The sequence below is a fragment of the Rhinopithecus roxellana genome, chromosome 13 (genome assembly GCF_007565055.1).
Source record: "Rhinopithecus roxellana isolate Shanxi Qingling chromosome 13, ASM756505v1, whole genome shotgun sequence".
Taxonomy (NCBI): domain Eukaryota; kingdom Metazoa; phylum Chordata; class Mammalia; order Primates; family Cercopithecidae; genus Rhinopithecus; species Rhinopithecus roxellana.
Genome location: NC_044561.1, coordinates 22,422,573 through 22,444,495, shown reverse-complemented (window position 1 = coordinate 22,444,495; position 21,923 = coordinate 22,422,573). Strand labels below are relative to the sequence as shown.

General features: G+C 41.2%; 2 protein-coding genes across 2 annotated transcripts in view; both read right to left on the bottom strand.

Moving 5' to 3' along the window:
* TTC28 (tetratricopeptide repeat domain 28) overlaps window positions 1-21,923 on the bottom strand; it is a 475,930-nt gene that overhangs the window by 128,066 nt on the left and 325,941 nt on the right. The gene's annotated exons all lie outside the window — the stretch shown is intronic.
* On the bottom strand, window positions 5,709-6,642 carry LOC115892798 (prothymosin alpha-like). The gene has a single exon (XM_030915125.1). It carries the CDS (start codon window positions 6,456-6,458, stop codon window positions 6,126-6,128), a length of 333 nt encoding a protein of 110 aa, XP_030770985.1. The 5' UTR covers window positions 6,459-6,642; the 3' UTR covers window positions 5,709-6,125.

The window sequence follows — 21,923 nt, the reverse complement described above, 5'->3', positions numbered from 1 at the left end:
ATCAAACGAAATAATGTATGTGCAAGAGCACTGTAAAACTACAGAGTGAAACTGCAATATTAGTTATTGAAATTATTCCCTTCCAGGAAAGGAGATTCTTGAGGTGCTGGAAATTAAATAAGCCATAGTAATTCTTCTGTATATTTTTATATGAGTAAAATATTTCATAATTTAAAAATAACTAAATAAATCATGGTACATTTATACAATGGAATAAACATGGTGACAGTAAAAATGGTGAGGGGCTGGGTGTGGTGGCTCACACCTATAACCCGGCACTTTGGAAGGCTGAGACAAGAGAATCGCTTGAGCTTAGGAGTTCAAGACAAACTTGAGTAACATAGCAAGACCCTGTCTCTACCAAAAATTAAAAAATTAGCTGGGCATGGTGGTGTGAGCCTGTAGTCCCAGCTACTTCGGAGGCTGAGGTAGGAGGATCACTTGGGCTCAGAAGTTCAAGGCTGCAGTAGGCCATGATCACACCACTGCTCTCCAGCCTTGGTGACAGAGTGAGACCCTGTCTTAAAAAAAAAAAAAAAAAAAAAAAAAAAAAAAAAAAAAAAAAGTGAAGTTTATTGACATAGGAAGAAATTTACAATATATTAAGAGGATATATGATCATAAAACAGTACATTTTAATGCATGCTTTAGTAGCACTGTGTATAGGCATACATGTTTACATTTAAACACATATAGCATAAAATGTATTTAAAGGTTAAGAGCAGTAATATTTGGGTGGTAGAATTGTAAGAGTTTTTTTTTTTTTTTTTTTTGCTTTTTACTTATATGTATTTTAATTTTGTTTTATGATAAACATATAACCCTTGGTTTAAAAACAGTATTTTTGGACTCCAATCCAATAAGAAAGTAACATTCCTGGGGACTGGGTCTGGTCACTTCCCTGGGTTAGAGATGTCACCAGGATCCTTGCTGGAAGGATCAGAGCTTTTCCAAATCTGTCTCAAGGTTAGAAAATCTAAGCTTCCCGAGAGGAAATAATACCTTAGCATCACCTAGAACCCTTTTAATGCTGAAAAATTATTAGTGACAGAAATGTTTCAGTTCTAAAGACCTAATTTAACATGTAGTCCTAAACCACTTTTATCTAAAGAGAAAAATTTCACATTTCGAATTTCCAGATATCCTCAGAAGAACTTTTTTTCCCACATTTCTCCCTACTCCTTATTTACTTCCTCTCTCCTCAGTTTCTGTATTTTTTCAATTAGGGTCAAAATATCTGTCCAGCCATGAGTCAATAATTATGAACAGAGCCAGAGTTAGGGAGGGCAGTAGGAGTGCCGGAATCTCCCTTGGAGCACTTTCTCCCACAATGATGCCTTTGCAGTGACATTTTTTTTTCCCTCACAGCTTTTGGATTTTATTGCAATGATTTTCTTAAGCCAATATAATCACTTATTGTTTGCTAAGATGATGGTAAGAGGAAGCAAGTGGCGAGAGACCTAGCAGGCAATTGGAGGAAGCTTGGCCCATCACCACCAAAGACAGGTCTCCTTGGAAGCTCCCCACTCTCCTGCAGGATGGGACTTACCTCATCCTGCAGGAAACTGGCTAAACATCAGAAAGGTACAATATAATAGAAAAGGCACAGGACTCTAAGCCAGAAGTCCTGTTTACAAGCCTGGCTCCCACCTCATTCAGCTGAGTGTCTTTGAGACACTCAATACCTCTGAGCCTTTGTTATTTTCTTAAATAGAAAATATTTTGGCAATTTTTGTTTTCTCACTTATAAGGTCAGATTATAATCATTTCAAAGACATGGCATGAGAAACATAACAGTATGTATCAATATACTTTGTAAACTAAAACATGGTATCTAAACATAGCATGACCAGTATTTAGAGAGTGAGAAAAAGGAAAGGAATTCTATTTCTCTGACTCTCACGACCTTAAGAGTCTGGGCTAGTTAATAGGGAGCAGTTGGGATGATAATGGCTACCGAGGGTTCAGTGATTTGTGAAAGAAATTGCCTGCTGGTTATGGCAAAATGATCTGATCTCCAGCCAGCTTCCCTATGCACTCTCCTGTTCTCCTCCTGTCCTCCTTACCTTACTTTTCCAAGGGCCTATAAAGAATCATAAGAAGACTCTCAAAGGCTTCCTCACACAGACAAGAGTAAGAAGAGATGGATGGGGCTGAGCTGGGAATTGTTCATTCTCCCTGTGTCTCTACTGTTCCAGCCACTGCCAGCATGGGGAATTCTGAATGGAACATGACACACTCTTGGCAGCCTTTCTCTTTGTTGAGGCAACATAAAAGCGGCCCAAGAGCTGCCAGCAGAGTGACTGCACATGCTGAGGAGATAATCTGCAGATCCTCCTTCCCTTTCGAGACCACAGCTTGATTTTCCAGGGCCGTCATTCAGATGAAGACTTACAGAGGGTCTGTCAGCAGGGGCGTGCTAGGTGACAACGTGCTGCAGGGAGGGGAATTAAATGAAGATTAGTGGGGCAGAAGATCCTCACAAAGCCGAGTTCTCACGAGGGTGTGTGAAGGAAGGACACATCGTTATGAATTTATACATCATCACAGCAGGTCTCCACCTATGGGTCAAGAATGGTCACTGCCATGGGAATAATAATACCTACTTCAAAGGGCTGTTGTGAGGGCCAATGTGATCACGCTCAGCAGAGGCTGGCCTAAGTGCCTCAGACATAGTAAGTGCTCAATACATTTTGCTTTTATTAGCCATTACCAGCAAAGACTAAGGGAGGTGTGAACTGCACAAGCCAAGCAGAAAAACTATTAAACATAGAATGCAGTTCCGGCTGTCTTTTCTCTTAATAATTTTGTGAAGGTAGGGGCCTCGGTGTACTGCCACAAACAATGGAAGTAGTCTTCTCGTGTACTGAAAGCATTACAGTCATGATTATCAATAGTGCACAACCCAAATGGGGCTTTAAGAGTTGATCTATTGTTTTCCTCTACTTTCAAACAAATTGTTTTCTGCTCCATCCTACTTAAATCACCATCTATTTCCAGAGGCAACATAAAATTTGGGAACTGGAAAAGGCCCTCCCACGGATTCACTTTCTGAATGATATGACCAGGGCCTAGTGGGAGGAAGTGAGTTAGTGGCAGAACTGAGGCAAGGACTCTCAGACCCACTGCCCTCAGCAGGACCAGCCCATCTGCTTTCAGGACAAGCTGGAGACATGAAGTAACTCCTATTAGTCTTGCTAGGTGTGACATAGGACAGTGGCTATGCTTTATAAAGTTCTCTTCCGTTAGAAATATTTATAGAGGCCGGGTGCGGTGGCTCAAGCCTGTAATCCCAGCACTTTGGGAGGCCGAGACGGGTGGATCGCGAGGTCAGGAGATCGAGACCAACCTAGCTAACACGGCGAAACCCCGTCTCTACTAAAAAATACAAAAAACAAACAAACAAACAAAAAAACTAGCCAGGCGAGGTGGCGGGCGCCTGTAGTCCCAGCTACTTGGGAGGCTGAGGCAGGAGAATGGCGTAAACCCGGGAGGCGGAGCTTGCAGTGAGCTGAGATCCGGCCACTGCACTCCAGCCTGGGCGACAGAGCGAGACTCCGTCTCAAAACAAAACAAAGCAAAACAAAAAAAAAAGAGAGAGAAATATTTATAGAAGCATTTACACATGAAACAACATGGTGTCTATGATTTGCTTTAAAAATTGTGTGTGTGGGCCGGGCGCAGTGGCTCACGCTTGTAATCCCAGCACTTTGGGAGGCCAAGGCGGGCAGATCACGAGGTCAGGAGATTGAGACCATCCTGGCGAACACGGTGAGACCCTGTCTCTACTAAAATTACAAAAAAATTAGCTGGGCATGGTGGCGGGCACCTGTAGCCCAGCTACTCGGGAGGCGTTGGGAGGCAGGAGAATGGCATGAACCCGGGGGGCAGAGCTTGCAGTGAGTGGAGATCGTGCCACTGCACCCCAGCCTGGGCAACAGAGTGTGAGACTCCACCTCAAAAAACAAAAAATTGTGTGTTTATGAAAACAGATGAAACAAGATTAGCAAAATGTTGATAACTGAGTTATGAGTATGTGGGAGTTCATTATACCATTTTCTCTACCTGTGTGGTTCATGAACATTTCAATAATGGAAAATTAAATAATAAAGGTATACATAAAAGTTTGCACTGCATATATTCTTCTATAACCTTTTCTGATCAGGAAACTGTTCCTTGCAATTAAGTCCTGATGTGGATGTTTAAGTCCACTTTTCTGTCTCTGGGACCACAGTAGAAAGAAATTGGGTTGGTTACCAGCCTCTGTAGCTATACCAGCCTCCACATCCTTTTCCAGGCTGGGAGAAGAACATGTAGAGATTGATAACTACATAGCACTTTGTCCTATTACCTTGATTTCATTTCAAATGATCTTAAAGGATAGGTTGATATTTTGTCTATCAAAGAGCCAAATGGCTGATAAATGGCTAAAATGGCTGAGAAAACCTGCTTCACAGAAAAAGTGCTGTGTACTCCCAACTGTTCCTCCCAATCCTCCTCCTCATTGGGAGAAGTGGTCCCAGGTTTTCCACAGGACCCATAATTCCAACCCTAGATATCTTTAGGTTCCCTGAACCCTCTCCTTCTCAAGTTTTCACATATAAGTTCTTCTACATTGTACTTAAAATACTGCAAAGCTGAGAGTAAGGAGGAGGTGACAGACCTGGTTAGTAAACAGATGGCTAGAATCAAAGGCATGAGAGCAAAGTGCTCTGTGTTAGAAGTGCAACCAAATGGATGTCTTATCTAACACACTTGCAGATGACTATTTATTAATATGCACCTGGAGACAAATCTCCATTACTTTTGCCAGTGATGGACAGCAAAGGTATAGATTTTTTTTTTTTTTTTTTTTGAGACAGGGTCTCGTTCTGTCACCTAGGCTGAAGTGCAGTGGCATGATCATGGCTCACTGCAGCCTCAATCGCCCAGGCTTAAGAGATCCTCTTGCCTCAGCATCCCATGTAGCTGGGACTACAGCTGTGCACCACTGTGTCTGGCTAATTTTTAATTAATTAATTTTTGTAGACATGGGATCTCACTATGTTGCCCAGGCTAGTCTCAAACTCTTGGGCTCAAGTTATCTTCCTGCCTTGGCCTCCTAAAGCCCTGGAATTGTAGGGGTAAGCCAACGTGCCAGGTCAATACAGATATTTTTAAATGCAGGTAATTCCAAAAATATGTATCACTTGACTTCAGCTACAAGCAACTTCCTGATAGGTAAGCTTTTCTTGAGAACCTCTCTGTGCCTGGCTCTCTACTCCATGATCTCATTCATGCCCCAAAACAAGGTTGATACTGTGGTCTCAGAGCCCTAAAAGGTTCAAGAGCTTACTCAGGCCCACACGGCTCTAAGTGGCAGGATTAGTACTAACACTCAGGTTTTTCTAACTCAGAAGTCCATGCTCCATGCTTTTTCTTTCTTTTTTTTCTTTTTCTTTTTTAGAACAACTCAGCAAAATAAAATTCCTGTTTATTGTTGGACAACATTGTTTCACACATACATCAAACAGGCCAAAAAAAATAAACAGCAACTTCATAGACAAAAAAGGAAAAAAAAGAAACCTTTTATCTTTGGCCTTTTTAACCATCTCATACAAACCAACTACTTATAGTACAGCTAAGTACATACACAAAAAAGTTACTGGAATGCTCGGAATAAGATTGTTTTTCTGTTGTCGTTTTTGCTTTTTTTACAAGGTTTTTTTTCTCCTTTGAGATTATAATGAACATGGTCACACCATAAGTAAAGTCAGAAGTAGGACAGAGAACGCTCCGAAGGCTGGTTTGGTCATCCGAGATCATTAAAAATGGCTGACCCTAACAATATGTACAAAAATATAAAATGTAAATAAAAAATACAAACAAATTTCCTTTTTAAAGTACTTTTAAGAAAAAAAGCAGGGCCTTGGAAGTTTTGGTTCTTTTTTCCTCCCCTGTTGCAAATTCTCATGGTTTGGGTTGGGTGGTGGAGAGCGCGTGTCATCTGCGGGTGGCACTGCCCACGGTGGGCGGGCGGGCCTCTCTACTCGAAGGTGACCACGTTTAGATTCTGAGACGGGAAGTGGAGGGTGAATAGGTCACGGCGGCCTTTTTTTTTAGTTTAACTTTTCCTTTTTTGCTGTCTAGTCATCCTCGTCGGTCTTCTGCTTCTTGGTATCAACATCGTCATCCTCATCATCTTCAGCTGCCCGCTTGCCCGTAGCTGACTCAGCTTCCTCATCTTCTTCTCCATCCTCTTCCTCACCATCACCTTCTTCCTCCTCCTCCTCTTCCTCCCCACCTTCTTCCTCTTCTTCGTCTACCTCATTGTCAGCCTCTTGCTCCCCGTTTTCCTCATTAGCATTCCCGTTAGCAGGGGCGTCTCTTCCATTTTCTGCCTCTTCCACAACTTCCTTCTTCTCCTTTAAGTCCTTGGTGGTGATTTCGGAGCTGGTGTCTACGGCTGCGTCTGACATGGTGGGGCACGCCGGTGATCCGATGCAGGGGATTTAAAAAGAAAGCGAGAGTTCAGGGACTCTGGCGATAAAGCTGCCGGAGTCCGCGGCGGCGGAGGAGGCGCGCGGCGGAGGCGGCTGCGGCGAGCAAGGAGGCGGACGAGGAACAATGCAAAGATGGCTTTTCAGAGCAGCCAGTGGGGGAAGAGACAGAGTCTTGTACTCCAGTCTGTGATCCGGGCTGAAGTCCAGTGGCACAATCACAGCTCATTACAGCCTTGACCTCCTGGGCTCAAGCGATCCTCCCACCTCAGTCTCCCAAGTAGCTGGGACTATAGGCACACACCACCATACCCAGCTTAGTCCACACTCTTTTACCTTCTCCCCTCATCTGGAAATGTCTTCCAATGAAAGACAGACATGATTCTGTGCCCATTTCTTTTCTCTCACCACACACACAAATATTTGCATCATGTGCCAATTTCTTCTTTATTAACACTAGTATACTGCTGTGGCAAACCAAGCTCTTAGCAGCTGCATATGAACAGATTGATGCCCTAGCTAAATCTGTATCTAGAGAGCAGAGAAGTATACATTAGATACAAGAAAATCCTAAAAGATTAAGAAATGTAGTAGGAGGAAGCAGATGTAATCTGTGTGGGCGTCACCTCTGGAGAACTCTTGGGCCATCGCACATCTATTCTGCCATCCTTTAACTTAATTACATCTGCCTCCTTTTTCTACTAAACCCACCAGGCTCTGCCTGTTCCTTGAAGGATAAGTGAAGTTACGAGCCTGTTATCTTTTTTTGCTTCAACAGCAGTTTAGGATGTCTTCAGCGACATTGAGAGTTCAGTGGCACTTCTGTCCCAGATCCCCATTGCCCTTCCCTTCTGTTTCAACTCTGAGGAGCCTGCTATAAGGCTGGGAAATCTCTGTACCACCTCTCCCTCCTATAAGCAAGCATACTCCATTGGAAGCCACCTACCTTTTAAACCAACTTTGGAGGAAATAAAATGTAGTAGTTTTGTAGAGACTATATTTTAGAGTCTAAATGTATTATTTATTTGCTATACATTTATTTCTCCAAATGCAGAAAAATAGGTTCTATTGCTCACCCCCACCCCTCAAGACTCCCCTTGATGCTGACTGGGAGCAGAGTCAGTTCCTCTGCAGTACCCTCCCACCACCATCCCAAAGGCTTGGGCTGAATGAGCAGTGACAAGAAGCCAGCTGGAGCCCACTGGAACCCACAAATATTCACTGCCTTCATGCATAGCCCTCCTTCCCACTTCCCTTGGATAGTTAAAGACTTAGACTGCAGGTGAATAGCTCAGAAATTCCCTGGGCCTGTGCAGCTGTAAATCCTGAGGCAGTGGGGAAGATTAATTGTGCCATGAAGTAAGGGAAGTAATAATTAAACCTATTAAAAAGGAGGTGGCTGGAGAGGGGTGCTGGTGATAGATGATGAGGTAGGAAGTGCTAGGCACAGTCATCTCTAATGGCTATGGCCGGGCCACTGGGAGAGACTTGGTGGGAAGCCCAGAGCATAGTGAAAAATATGCTGGGCCTGCCTGGCCAAGCCCCGCCATTAGTCACTGTTTGGAAAAGGCAGAGTGTGCCTGGTTTTCATTCTGGATCACAATAAGAGGTGGGAGGCAGCCTCATAAGTTAGCAATGCAGGGAATGTTACAAGGAGTTAGTTTCAGTATGAAAAAAAACATTTGTTTAGAGGCATGGGGTAGAATCACTGAAATGCTGAGATAGCTGCTTCTGCTCCTCCCTTGAGCTAAGACCCTGAAAGCTGAACCAGTACCATCTCCTTGGAGCAGCTTCTGAGGGTCCCTCTAGCCTACAAAGTGTAGTCAAGTGGAACTTATGGGCTTTTCCGATTCAGCCCCAACTCAGCCTTCCTATGCCAGCCACAGAGCAGCCCCATACACCCTTCTGCTCAATCCCACCCTGCCTCTTCTGCCTATCCTATTCACTTGGCTTGGATTACCTTTCTTGCCCATCTGTGGTAGACTTTACTAATGCTCCCTGCTATCTGGTTCTCTTCCACATTCAGGTATGTATTTCCCTACTCATGAGAAGTTAGGCATGGCAAGTGACTTGCTTTAGCTAATGAAAAGTAAGAAGTGATGTGTTACTTCCAGAGAGAAGCATTGAAGAGCTGAAGTGCAGTATTCCATGCTCTCTCTTCCTCCATCTCATCAACTGCGGAAGGTACGTATTGTATTCCAGATGGTACAGCTATAGGAAGATGGAGCCATGGCAGGCCTAGATTACTGTGCTGCCCCTAAGGGTTGCATGGACCTCTGGTAGGCTTTGTATGAATATAACACTTTGTTGTATCAAGCCACTAAGATTTATGGGCTGTTACTCTATTAGCACCCAGCACATCCTGATAGATGTGCCCTCCAATAAACCCTCCCAGCCCTTGTCACAGCCTACAATTACAAACCATATTCTAACAAAGTCGTGTGAGACAGACGTCTATTAAAAGAAGTTTCCCAAGGAACTTTTGAGCCATCCATGCCTCTTGATGCTCTAAATTCTAGCCCTGGATCTAGTGAGACCACAAAAACCTGTAAACTTGAACCAAATTGCCTTGGACCCACACAGAATTGTGGGTTATCATGGTGCCCTCAGGTTAGTTAATTTGCTTTTGATTAAAGATTGCTGTTAGAAAAAGCACACTGAAGTCTATTACAATCTTTGCTATAAAATTTTATTGATACCATACATTTTGTCACCAGAATCCCCTATTTAAATTCCCTCTTAAGAAATTTCTTTTAGAATTCAGCTACCCTTTTCCTGAGGAATACTAGGCTCCATCTTTTGGATAATAACAATTATGAAAAAAATAGTTAGAAAGAATGAATAAAATCTAGTAGTTGATAGTACAACAGGGTGACTATAGCAAATAATAATTTAATCATACACTTAAAAATAACTAAAAGAGTATAATTGGATTATTTGTAACACAAAGGATAAATACTTGAGGGGACAAGCACCCCATTTACCCTGATGGTGATTGCTACGCATTATATGCTTTTATCAACATATCTCACGTAACCTATAATTACATACACCTACTATGTACCCATAAAAATAAAAAATTAAATTAAAAAAAGAATGATAGGCTGGGAGTGGTGGCTCACACCTGTAATCCCAGCACTTTGGGAGGCCAAGGCAGGCCGATCACCTGAGGTCAGGAGTTTGAGACCAACCTGGCCAACATGGTGAAACCCCATCTCTACTAAAAACACAAGAATCAGCTAGGCATGGTGACATGCGCCTGTAATCCCAGTTACTCAGGAGGCTGAGGTGGGAGAATCACCTGAACCCAGGAGGTGGAGGTTGCAGTGAGCCAAGATCACACCACTGCACTCCAGCCTGGGTGACAGAGCAAGACCGCGTCTCAAAAGAAAAAATAAAAAAGAATTATGTATAGTCAATGACAGACACTCAGGCAATGATAGACTGTAGATACAACAGGGGTTCCATCAGATTATAATACCATAAAGCATACCTTCTCTATGTTTAGATACACAAATATTTATCATTGTGTTAAACATTTCAGTACAGTACCCTCCTATACAAGTTTGTAGCCTAGGAGCAGTCAGCTATGTACCACATAGCCTAGGTGTGTAGTAGGCTATCCCATCCAGGTTTGTGTAAGTGCACTCTGATGTTCACGCAATGAAAAAATTTCCTAATGATGCATCTCAGAATGTATCCCTATTGTTAAATGACACATGACTATATTTCTTTCTTTGTTTCAGCCACCAAGAAGCTCTGACTTAAATATGAAACTCTACTATAACAACTATATTAGCCCTTATATGCTGCATGTTTGGGCTCTTTGATCTTGATTTTCTATTTTTATTATATCATCATTTGTTATTATAAGTTAAATAAATCCTTTTTGAATGAAACAAGTTATAAAAAAGCAAGCAATAAAAAAATTTTATATCTGTTGCATGCTCAGCTGACTTTGCCTTGGTAATTGGTGTATCCCCTGAGCCTGCCATTTCTCAACATTGCTGCCTAAGCTCTACAATTTGTTTCATGGGTCTTATTCTACCAGATTTAATAATTCAGAATTGCCAGTTATGTGGGACAGTGCTTTATGGTGGAAAGGCACTGTGAGCAGAATCAGAAGATCCCTATTCCCGGCTCTACTACTTCATGTCATGTTCTCTTAAGAAAGTTACTATTAATACTTCTCCTGGCCTCAGGTTTTCATCTACCTCAGAAGGCTATTATGAAGATAAAATGAAACAGTTTCTAGGGCATTGGTATTATTCCAAACAGCTTCAATTACCATAGTCCTCAATATTACAATTAACAAAATCTGCCACTCCCTCTAGCATTATTGTTGCTAGAGTACAACTCACTGTAAGTCTTAGATGCCATCATATTTCCTAAGTAAGTATCAAAGGGAACTTAACACCAGATCACCTCACCTAAGGACAGTGCAAAATTATGGGCTCTGAGAATATTATAGTGAAGCTCTGCTTGTATGGGGATGGAACCCATTTCCTTAAGAGTACCAGAGTGTGTAGGTAGGGTAGGAAGTGCCCTGACGTGGCCTTTGCAAATGTGGTGGGGGTATTTTGGTTGTCAAAATATCTGGGAGACCACACTGGCAAGTTGTGGGCGGGACCAGGGATACTACACAACCTTCACCATGTGGGAAAATCCTACACAATGAAAAGACATCACACCAAAACGACAATACCACCACATTGAGTAACACTGAATGCTTTGAGGTAATTTTATACTCTGGTACTACTAATTAATAATCTGAAGAAACAACTTCATTTTTATACTGTCACCCAGCTGAAGTTGTTAAAATAAATCATCAAAGCTAATTAATTGGGAAGTCTTTGGCTGGTATCCAATAATTTAAGCAAAAGACTGAGAAACTGAAAACCTTACTTTAAAAATCTCGTTTACTGACTGATCCTCCTCACCAGTTTATCTGTGAAATGTAATGCATTAAGAAGACAGATTAAAAGACACTCATGTATGTGCTTCCTTCTAATTTCACAATGATTATTAATAAGGGAGAGGGGAACCTTTCCTAATAAAAACCAGTAGTAGCAATAATAATAATAATAATAATGATAATAAAATTCTCTTTTGGTGATCTCATAACATGGCACAAAGTACCAAGCATGTGACTCCTAAATAGGCAATTCTAGCTCTGAGTTCTCTCCTGAGCCGTAGTCTCATAAATCTAATGGCTTTCTGAATATGTCTACCTGGATATACCTCAGATACCCTAAAATTCAAAAATGTTATATTGTTGAGCTTAATTAAATTTAACATTTTAGGGCTCTCATCTGCTTTCAAAGCCCCTGGACCTTCATTATCTTATTCGAGTCTAGTACAAAGGCAGGGTGGCTGGGTCTGCTTTTGAAGATACTCACAGAAGCCATGTGATTGCTAAGATTCAGAGCTAGGACCTGAACTCACACCCACCACCTCTCAGCCCAGCACAATTTTTCCCTGGGTTACTTTGCCTCTCTGAGAGTCTGAGACAGTAACTGCTACAGAACTCAACTGTGCAACCTAGGGTGGAGACAAAGCCCATCCTCCAGAGCAGCATCATGCCTTCAGCCCAGGGAGGATAACAGGACAGCATGGTCTGCCAAATAAAAAGAAAGCCCTGAAAATGAATAGGAAAAGGGAGAAATAGCAGAAGAGCTGGTCAAAAGAACAGCCCTTTAAAATGATTTTACCTTGCAAATTCAATTGCAAAGACAGATGGATGTTTTAGCAAGGCTGGAGAGCAAATTATGAAATCTGCGTTCCCAAGGCAATCAGGTCTGAAAGTTTCCTTTTAAAAATTCACACTGGATTGAAAATTCAAACTCTCTGATTGTGTGAAGTGTTCTAGCTAGATTAACATAATGCTATCAAAACAAGTGATTCACATATTCCGCTCATTTTTCTATTAGTATATGGGCTTTTGGTTAGGGCAATTTCAAAAACACTGAATTCAGAGCAAAATGGGATTAAAATTGTGAATCAATTTACTGCTTTCAGTTTTTCTTCTGTTTCTGTTTGAGAGGAACTTACATAGGAAATTGGAGGCTCCTGAGGCTGGCTCACTTATGCACATCACAGAGATGGTATTTAAACATGTTTTCCTAGAAAGCTCTCATAATCCACTTTAAATCTGAAACCCCATTTACCTCTTTATTTGAGCTGTAGACTCACAGGATTACAGAAACCTGTGAAAATCACTTGAACTTGGGCTTCCCAAGACATTTGTTGGTTCACAGTGAACCTCAACCCTGCTACATACATCAGGAAGGGTAAGTTCCTTTGCCTGACTATTCTGCCAGACCTGCTTGTCTACACGCTTATCTCCAGCCAACCACTTCTTCCATGCATATATAAATGAAGAAACCACCCAGTTTTTCTCCTTCTGATCACTTACAGCAACCACTGGGGACGCTAAGGCAGAATATCACTAGTCTCAAGACCTAGAGCAGACAACTATACTGCTTCTTTTAGTTTTTGTTGTTGTTGTTGTGCATGTTTTTGCATTATTGAGATTGTACAGCAAATTCAAAATTGAATTAAAATTGAAATTTAAAAAATTTCTATTATGAAAATACTAAATTAAAAAACAATGCTTGTGGCAGACAGTGAAGGCTGGTGCACCCAATATTCATTTTCAGCTTCCTCCTCCTCTCCTGCCTGCCTCTGCCTATGGGGCTAGAAAGCCAAGTATTTACCTTCCCAGCCTTTCTTACAGCTAGGGTTAGTCAAGTGACACTGCTGTGATCAATCAGACAAAAGCAGAACTTTTCTGGGATTTTAGAGTAAGCTTTTGTTTTTGTTTTGTTTTGTTTATTTTGTTTGAGACAGAGTCTTGCTCTGTTGCTCAGGCTGGAGTACAGTGGCACGATCTTGGCTCACTGCAATCTCCGCCTCCCGGGTTCAAGCAATTCTCCTGCCTCAGCCTCCTGAGTAGCTGGGATTACAGGAATACACCACCACGCCCAGCTAATTTTTGTATTTTTAGTAGAGACTGGGTTTCACCCTGTTGGCCAGGCTGTTCTCGAACTCCTGACCTCAAGTGATCTGCTGTCCCTGGCCTCCCAAAGTGCTGGGATTGCAGGTGTGAACCACCACGCCCAGCCTACTTTTTTGATAAAGGGATACAGAAGCAGCTCCCTTTTACTTATTTGAACGAGTCATGAGGTTTGGAGCTTCAGCAGCAACGTTGTGACCATGAGGCATAAGAGGCGAGACTATAAGAAAGGCCAAGAGGACTGCAGAGAAATTGGTCTTATTATTCTTAAACCTCTGAACCAATGTCAGGTGCCTCACAATTATTGTTTTGTGAGAAAAATAAGCCCTTATTTATTTAAACCATCATAAGTCAGATTTTCTGTTTCTTATAGTCAAAAGATTCAATGTAGAAAATATTTAAAAATACAGAAAAAAGCCCTATCTATATATCTTACCTAGTGATTGAAGATAATCATTGTTAACATTTTAGAATAGTTCCTGACAATCTTTTTGGGTTTTGTTGGTGGTGGTGGTTTCATTTTGTTTTGGTATGGGTTGTTTTGTTTATATTATTGAAATCATATGCACTGATTTCAAAACACAAATACAATAAGACCAGGTTCTTAAAGGCAGATAATAATAAAAAAGACTTTGATGACAACTATTTGCCATTAGGTCTTTGCTTAGATTTAGGTCATTCGTTATAGATTTAAGGGATGTGTACAATCATTTTCTCAAAGTTTCTAGGTAATAAAAATGATCACTATATTGTTGTCTACAGCTCTGCTTTGTAGAATAAAAGTTGTTTTAGTTTATTAACTTTTCTAATAATATTCTCACCACCTAAGCCATTCTTAGGAAGTGCTGGGACAGAACCACACCAATTATGGCTTTTGGTTGTATTACACTGGACAAGTGATTTTATTGAAATGGAGTATGAAGAATGTAGACAAAGAAACACATTTTCTGGTACTAACAAAGGAGCCAAAGAAGGGCAGCCAACGGAAAGAGCAGGTCCAAACTTCTCTTGGCAGCAAAAGCCATCTTACAACACATCAGCCCACTGAAATATCGGAGCAAGATGAGAAACGGAAGACTTTCAAGCCCAGTATGAATGCTTCCCATCCTTTCCTTCTCTTTGTTCTTTTCTTCTGTATTCTACTGATTCAGTTTCCCACTGTATCAGTTTTTTTTTTTTTTTTTTTTTTTTTTTTTTTTTTTTTTGGAGATGGAGTCTCACTCTGGTGCCCAGGCTGGAGTGTAATTGCATGATTGTGGCTCACTGCAACCTCTGCCTCCTGGGTTCAAGTGATTCTCCTGCCTCAGCCTCCCAAGTAGCTGGGACTACAAGCGTAAGCCACTACACCCAGCTAATTTTTTTATTTTTTAGTAGAAATGGGGTTTCACCATGTTGGCCAGGCTGGTCTCAAACCCCTGACCTCAGGTGATCTGCCCGCTTCGGCCTCCTAACATGTTGGGATTATAGGCGTGAGCCACCACGCCCAGTCTCCCACTGTATCAGTTCTTCTCAATTCTACCTTTACTGTATATTTTACATTTTAGGTTCCTTAAAATCTTCCTTCTATCATCCTTCTTTTTTATTCAACCCCCTTTTCCCGTATCAACCTGCTTTCTCAAGATTTTCACTTCTGGCTGGGGGCAGTGGCTTATGCCTGTAATCCTAGTACTTTGGGAGGCCAAGGCAGATGGATTGCTTGAGCTCAGGAGTTTGAGACCAGCCTGGGCAACATGGTGAAACCCCATCTCTACTAAAATACAATAAATTAGCCGGGCATGGCGGCATGTGCCTGTAGTCCCAGCTACTCGGGAGGTTGAGGCAGGAGAACTGCTTGAACCCGGGAGGCAGAGGATTCAGTAAGCTGAGATCATGCCACTGCACTCCAGCCTGGGTGACAGAGTGAGACTCCATCTCCAAAAAAAGAAAAAAAAATTTTTTTTACTTCTATTTCATGTCTTTTTGTATCCTACTAAGGATGCCAAACTTTTTATACATTTTTCTCTTCATTCTTACAGTAAGGAATTTTTAAAGGTCTGCTTGTCTTCTGAGAATCACTGTTGCCTCTCCCTTATTCTGTAGCATTTTTCATTTATCTCTGTTTTTTATTGTTGTTGTTGTTGTTTGTTTTTCTTTTTTTTTTCCTGTTGGACCTCAAAGAAAGCAAGCCGTATCTAGGCCCAATATTTACCCAAAACAAAGTATGTGGCTTGTGCTCCAATGGAGTTTGGCCCCCTTCTCCAAGTGGCTGGGTGCTAGCCAAATCCCTGTCTCAGATCTATAGCTAGATGACAGAATGATAATATATATAGTGCTCAGCTCAATTCCCGGTATATAATAATAACCATTCTAATAGCTAAAATTATTGAAACCTATGTGCCGGGCACTATTTTAGGCATTTTACATCTGTTAATTTAATCTCACAAGTGGGTATGAGTTAAATGTTGTAATTATCCTATTATTCCAGATGAGTCAGAGATGCTACAGAACTTGCCCTAGGTCACACATCTAGAAAGGGCAAGCCCAGAAAGTCTGATTCTATAGTTCAGGCTCTTAACCAGTACACTCAAATAGCACTAAATGACATATGGGCAATAAACCAAGGCTTCTGGAAGCAAGATACAGGTAGAGAAGGCAGGATTTAGGGAGACACTATCTACATCCAGTGACTTATAAACCATTTCTAGATAGCTCACCTGAGACCTAGTCATGGGTCTCCAGTTGTCTCAGGCTGTCACTTCACGCTCTTAGAACTTGGAGTGGAGGTAGAGGGTAGAGGTAATTTTTTAGGACAAAGTCCTATAGGTTCCCCAAATCGGAAAAGATGTATTCTAAACTGGGCTCACTCTGCCTAACCAGTCTCATTTTCCATGTCTCACCAACATAAACTCTCTACTCCAGCTAGCTTTCTTCTGTGTTCTTCAAGGAATAAACTGAATATATTACATGCCCTAGAAAAATAATAGTGAAGACAATGATGACTGAGTGTTACATATATCTTTCCTCCAAAGAGCTCACCATGCTCTCATGCCTCCCCTTTATCATTACAGTATTACTTGGAGGGGTGCAAAGTTACTAATCATTCATTTTCCAGATGGAGAATTGAAGTACAAAGAAGGGTCACAACCTACCCAACATTAGACAGCTGGCTACTGTTGGTATGAACCTGTTTCTTAGCTTAGCTCCTTAGGATCAGGTTCTCTGAGACCTTCAGAGTGAAAAATACCTCAATTTATTAATCTCTGTTGGCTTGGACTTAATTTTCTAAAAGTGCCTTTATCATTCTTTCAACAAACATTTACTGTAGTACCACAGGGGGCATCAGGGATAAAAGATGATGAACACAGCTTCCTGCTCACAACCTCAAGGCAGACCCAATCACAACTCAGGGTAGTAAGTGTAGAAATGGAGTCCCAAACACAATATGCAACACCCCCAGCCATTAGCTCACTGGAATTACCACCAATGCTGCCAAAGGCAAAAGAACAAAGAATGCTTTTACACCTTTAACTTTGGAAACGCAAAACAGTACAGATCAATATTGTGTAGGCTAACAACAAAAGGATTCATATTTCCTTTATGATGTGCTTCTTATATGCAGTAGTTCATAAAGATCTGCTTAAAAAAAGAATTATCACCAATCATTAATAAGACAAGCCAACTGGCTGAACAGTGATTTTTAAAAATCATTAATAAAATTTATTCAGCATAGAAATATGTGCATAAGTAATTCAGTAATGCTTCATCTGTTAAATAAAAAAAATGTTGCATAGCTCATTATAAAAAACTGGAAAAGAGACAAAAGAATGAGTTTTCTCTTATGAGGCATCTGCATAAAGTAGGTGAAAAAAATACTACACTGGGGGCTTAGAAACTGCACATACCCATCTACAATCCTTAGAGGATCTGGAAAAAATGGAAATTAGAAAGCAGCAAAGTTACTGTATTCTCTATTACTGAAAGACACTGTACCCTTGAGGCAAAAAAACAACATATGAAACAAGAGAGGATGTTTTGGTCCTAGAGAGGATTGGAGAGGAGGAAAGAGAGAGAATGAATTTGGCTCTGTGCTCCAAATAGATATGAAATAAGTTACTGCAGCATTGCATGGTTTCTCCATTGATGAGTCCCTCTCCTTAATATAATAAAATAATCGAACCACAGAATTGTTTAATTTTGTGGCTGGACCCTGGATATGTCACTCAGATTGATCAAACTCATCACAAATGTAACTATGGCTGGGCTTGGCCACAGAGAACTACAAGTTTCCAGTGTTTTATAATCCAGTGTTGGGCGGCAATTTCACCATCTCATGGTATTTTAAGTTAATCCACACTCTTCATTCTTCCAATCCTGCTCTCTACAATGGTTCACTTAAATACAGACTGACTCTAGTCTAAGTAGTTGTAAAGACTGTACTTCCACAGAAATGTCAATTCTCAAGGTCTGTTAGACTGAACAGCCACTCTCTAATACCCACGGTTGATTTAGATGGAAAAAGGAGTCCTGTGCCTTATTCTTCTAGTGGGAAAGGCAGTCATTATATAAATATAGGGTCAGCAAAGTAACTGAAGTGATCTTCTAGTTCTGTGTTTTCCAAACCTTTCTCCACAGAGCAGCTGTGTCGCATAAGATGTTAATACTGCAGATGTCTTGAGAAGTATGTGTCTTTCATGGTCAAGTGAATATGAAAGACTGGATTAAACAAAGTTAATATAGGACTTCTCAGAGCCCTTCATATGCTAATATGCAGAATGAATTTCCTGGAGGGGAATCTAGCATTCCAAATCATTTGATTGCAGGGATATGAGAGCCTTATCCACATGTCCTGGAAGAAGAATTCTGTGGAACACAATTTGTGATTTAGCTTGCTCATGCTGGCCTTGAACTCCTGGGGTCAAGCAATCCTCCTGCCTCAGCCTCCTCAGTAGCTGGGATTCCAGGCCACTGTGCTAGGCTCCAATTTTTAAGAATATCTTAATAAATTAAGGCAAAACACTTATTGTTTAGATTGATTCTTAAAAGGTTTGATATAACTATAACCATTACAAAGTCAGTCCCTATTAAAAATATCCAGTACAGACAGGAAGAATCAGGCCCTATTAAAAATATCTGGTACAGACAGGAAGAATCAGGCCCTATTAAACATATCTGGTACAGACAAGACTCGGCCTTGGAGATACAAGTAGCTTTTCTGTATGCTAGGCTAGAAAAAGGCTGTCATGAACTGGAATCTTAGTCATTTCGCTAAAACTTTGATATATGAGAACATTTATAACTAAGGGTCTCTGAGAAGTGTAAGGCATGATTTCACTGGGTGCAGGGATAAAGCCCGGGGAACATAGCATTACACTTACTCCAATGTAATGGTAGCAACAACCAATCAACCTCCCCTAATCCTTGCTCCTCTCAACAATAAGGATGTTGTGCTTTTCTCAGTGCTTCTGTAGATAATACTGTCCAGTAAGGTAGCAGAGCACTTGAAATGTGGCTAGTCCAAACTGAGATGTGCAGAAATGTAAAACAGACATAGGATTTCCAATACTTAGTATGAGAAAAGGAATGTAAAATGTCATTAATTTTCATATTGATTACATGGTGAAATAATACTTTTTATATACTGGGTTAATAAAATATATTATCAAAATTAATTTCACACTTACTTAACTTTTAAAATGTAGCCACTAGAAAAATTTAAATTACATATGTGCCCCACATTTTCTTTCCATAGGCTGTCACTTAGGCTGGAGGGCAGTGGTGTGATTATGGCTCACTGCAGCCTCAATCTCCAAGATTCAAGTGATCCTCCTGCCTCAGCCCCTCTCCAAGTAGCTGGGACTACAGGTTCAAACCACCATGCCTGGCTAATTATTTTTAATTTTAATTTTTATTTTTTTTCAGGGACGGGGTTTCATTATATTGCCCAGGCTGGTCTCAAACTCATGGGCTTAAGTGATCCTCCTGCCTCAGCTTTCCAAAGTGTTGGAATTACAGGTATGAGCCACTGCACCTGGCCACCTTCTTCATTTCTAGATCCCTGGAACTTAGCTCAGAGCCTGGCTTACATCAGAGCCTCTGTAAGTCTGTGTTGAACTAATTTGATTTTCAAGGTTGGCTGTTTAGTGCTAGACCCTCTTTCCTGTTAGAAAGTATAGTAGGCCGGGCGCAGTGGCTCACGCCTGTAATCCTAGCACTTTGGGAAGCCAACGTGAGCGTGGATCACCTGAGGTCAGGAGTTCAAGACTAGCCTGGTAAACATGGTGAAACCTCATCTCTACTAAAACTACAAAAACCTAGCCGGGTGTGGTCATGGGCACCTGTAATCCCAGCTACTTGGGAGGCTGAGACAGGAGAATTGCTTGAACCCAGGAGGCGGAGGTTGCAGTGAGCCAAGATTGCACCATTATACTCCAGCTTGGACGACAGAGCAAGACTCTGTCTCAAAAAAAAAAAAAAAAAAAAAAAAAAAAAAATACAGTAAAGAGAAAAGAACATGGGTTGTTTTGAATTATTTTGAGTTGAATCACAGTTCTAGCAACCTGCTTAATTTCTGTAAACTTCAATTTGCTCACCTAAGAAACAGGGTAAGGTAAGCATTAAATGAATAAGTAAAGCACACAGCTGACTCCTGTCACCAAATTATGGAGCAGGATAGAACTTTGGTATCTTTTTCTTTTTTGAGACAGGGTCTCATTCTGTCACCCAGGCTGGAGTACAGTGGCTCAATCTCGGCTCAATGCAACCACCACCTCCCAAGCTCAAGTGACCCTCCTAACCTCAGCCTCCCCAGTAGCCGGGACCACAAGCACATACCACCACGCCTGATTAAACATGGGGTTTCACCATGTTGCCCAGGCTGGTCTCAAACTACTGGGCTCAAGCAATCTGCCCACCTCAGCCTCCCAAAGTACTGGGATTACAGGTGTGAGGCACCACACCTGGCCTGGAATTTATATTACAAGATTTATCTAACATTGAGACCCACTTACAGACCTTAACACAAGATTTTAAGTAAGTTGTGCCTGACAATGAGAGCCAGACTGTGTAAGAAGTAAGACAACTGAGGAAATCATCATGTTCAGAGAACTGTGCTCACAAAGACTGCAAAGATGCCTAACTGCCTTGGACATTTAGCCAGATCTGGACAGCCATATTCAATCTCTCTCTCTGAACACAATGTGATTGTTCCATGTAACAACGCACCAAATGCTTTACGTACTTATGCCACTACTCCCAGTGATAGCAATCTCAAAGTTTACCCATACAATAAGTGAACTGAGGCAGATGAACTGTTCCCGATGGAAATCCCATTAACAGGGGCAAACTAAAGTTTAGCCAGTCCATAAACCAGAAGTTCTCAACCTTGGGGTAGACATTGCGATTGCTGAGAAAGATTTTTAAAATCCCAATGTCAGATCTAGATCCCAGACCAATTAAATCAGAATCTCTGAGAGTGGGCATCAGTGTTTTTGTAATGCTCCCCAGGTAACGCCAAAATGCAGCCACAGCTGAAATCCACCTCTGTAATCCCTTTCTCATTCCAAGATGTTCTCAAACACTTGCAAAGAGCAGGAGCTTGGCGGTGAGGGATCTAACCTGGCTCTGGCATTTCATGGCTGTGTGATCTTAAGCAAGTTACTTACCCTCTTGAACTTCATTCTCCTCAAATGTAAAGTAGAGCTACTATTACCTTCCTCATGAGGTGTGGTAAGGATGAGGTGAATACTTATGTAGAGTGCCTGGCACACAGCGTGGACTTAAAGGGCAGTAGTTGCTACCATTATCATTATTCTCTTCACTTCAGGGGAAATGATTCCTGCATGTGGTAAGATTGATGTCACTTTCTCCTATGTTCACACTACATTGGTGGGGGAGATGATGCACGTAAAAGTATTTTGTAGACAGAGGCTCCTCTGAACTTACTGTGAATAAGAATCACAGGGGTCCCTGTTAACATACAGTGTGATTTCCTAGGTCTAAGGTGGGGCCAAGGGAGATTCTGAATTTCTAATAAACTCCCAGGAGATGAGATGCTACTGATCCATGGGCCACACTTTGAGTACCAAGACTGTAGGTGGTAAAGCTCTTTACAGAAGTAAAGTACTACTAGTATTTCCTTAACATGCTTTTGGGAAATACCACCATATTACCTATTTTGTTTAATCTTCTGTTTATGAGACTTTATAGGAAGCTTAAAATCTAAAAAAGAACTGTCTAAATCAGATATCCTATATGGAAAACTCAAAGTTTAAGCGGATTCCTTTTACATTATCGTCTTCCTTTCTCTCTCTTTTTTTTTTTTTTTTTTGCCATGAGTCAACATTTGACTCAATTTAATGAACACATACCTAAATCACAAGAGTGTGGAAAACACACTTGTCTTCCCCCACTTCCCAAATTAAAGATATTTCTCCCTTTGCTCCCAAGGAAAA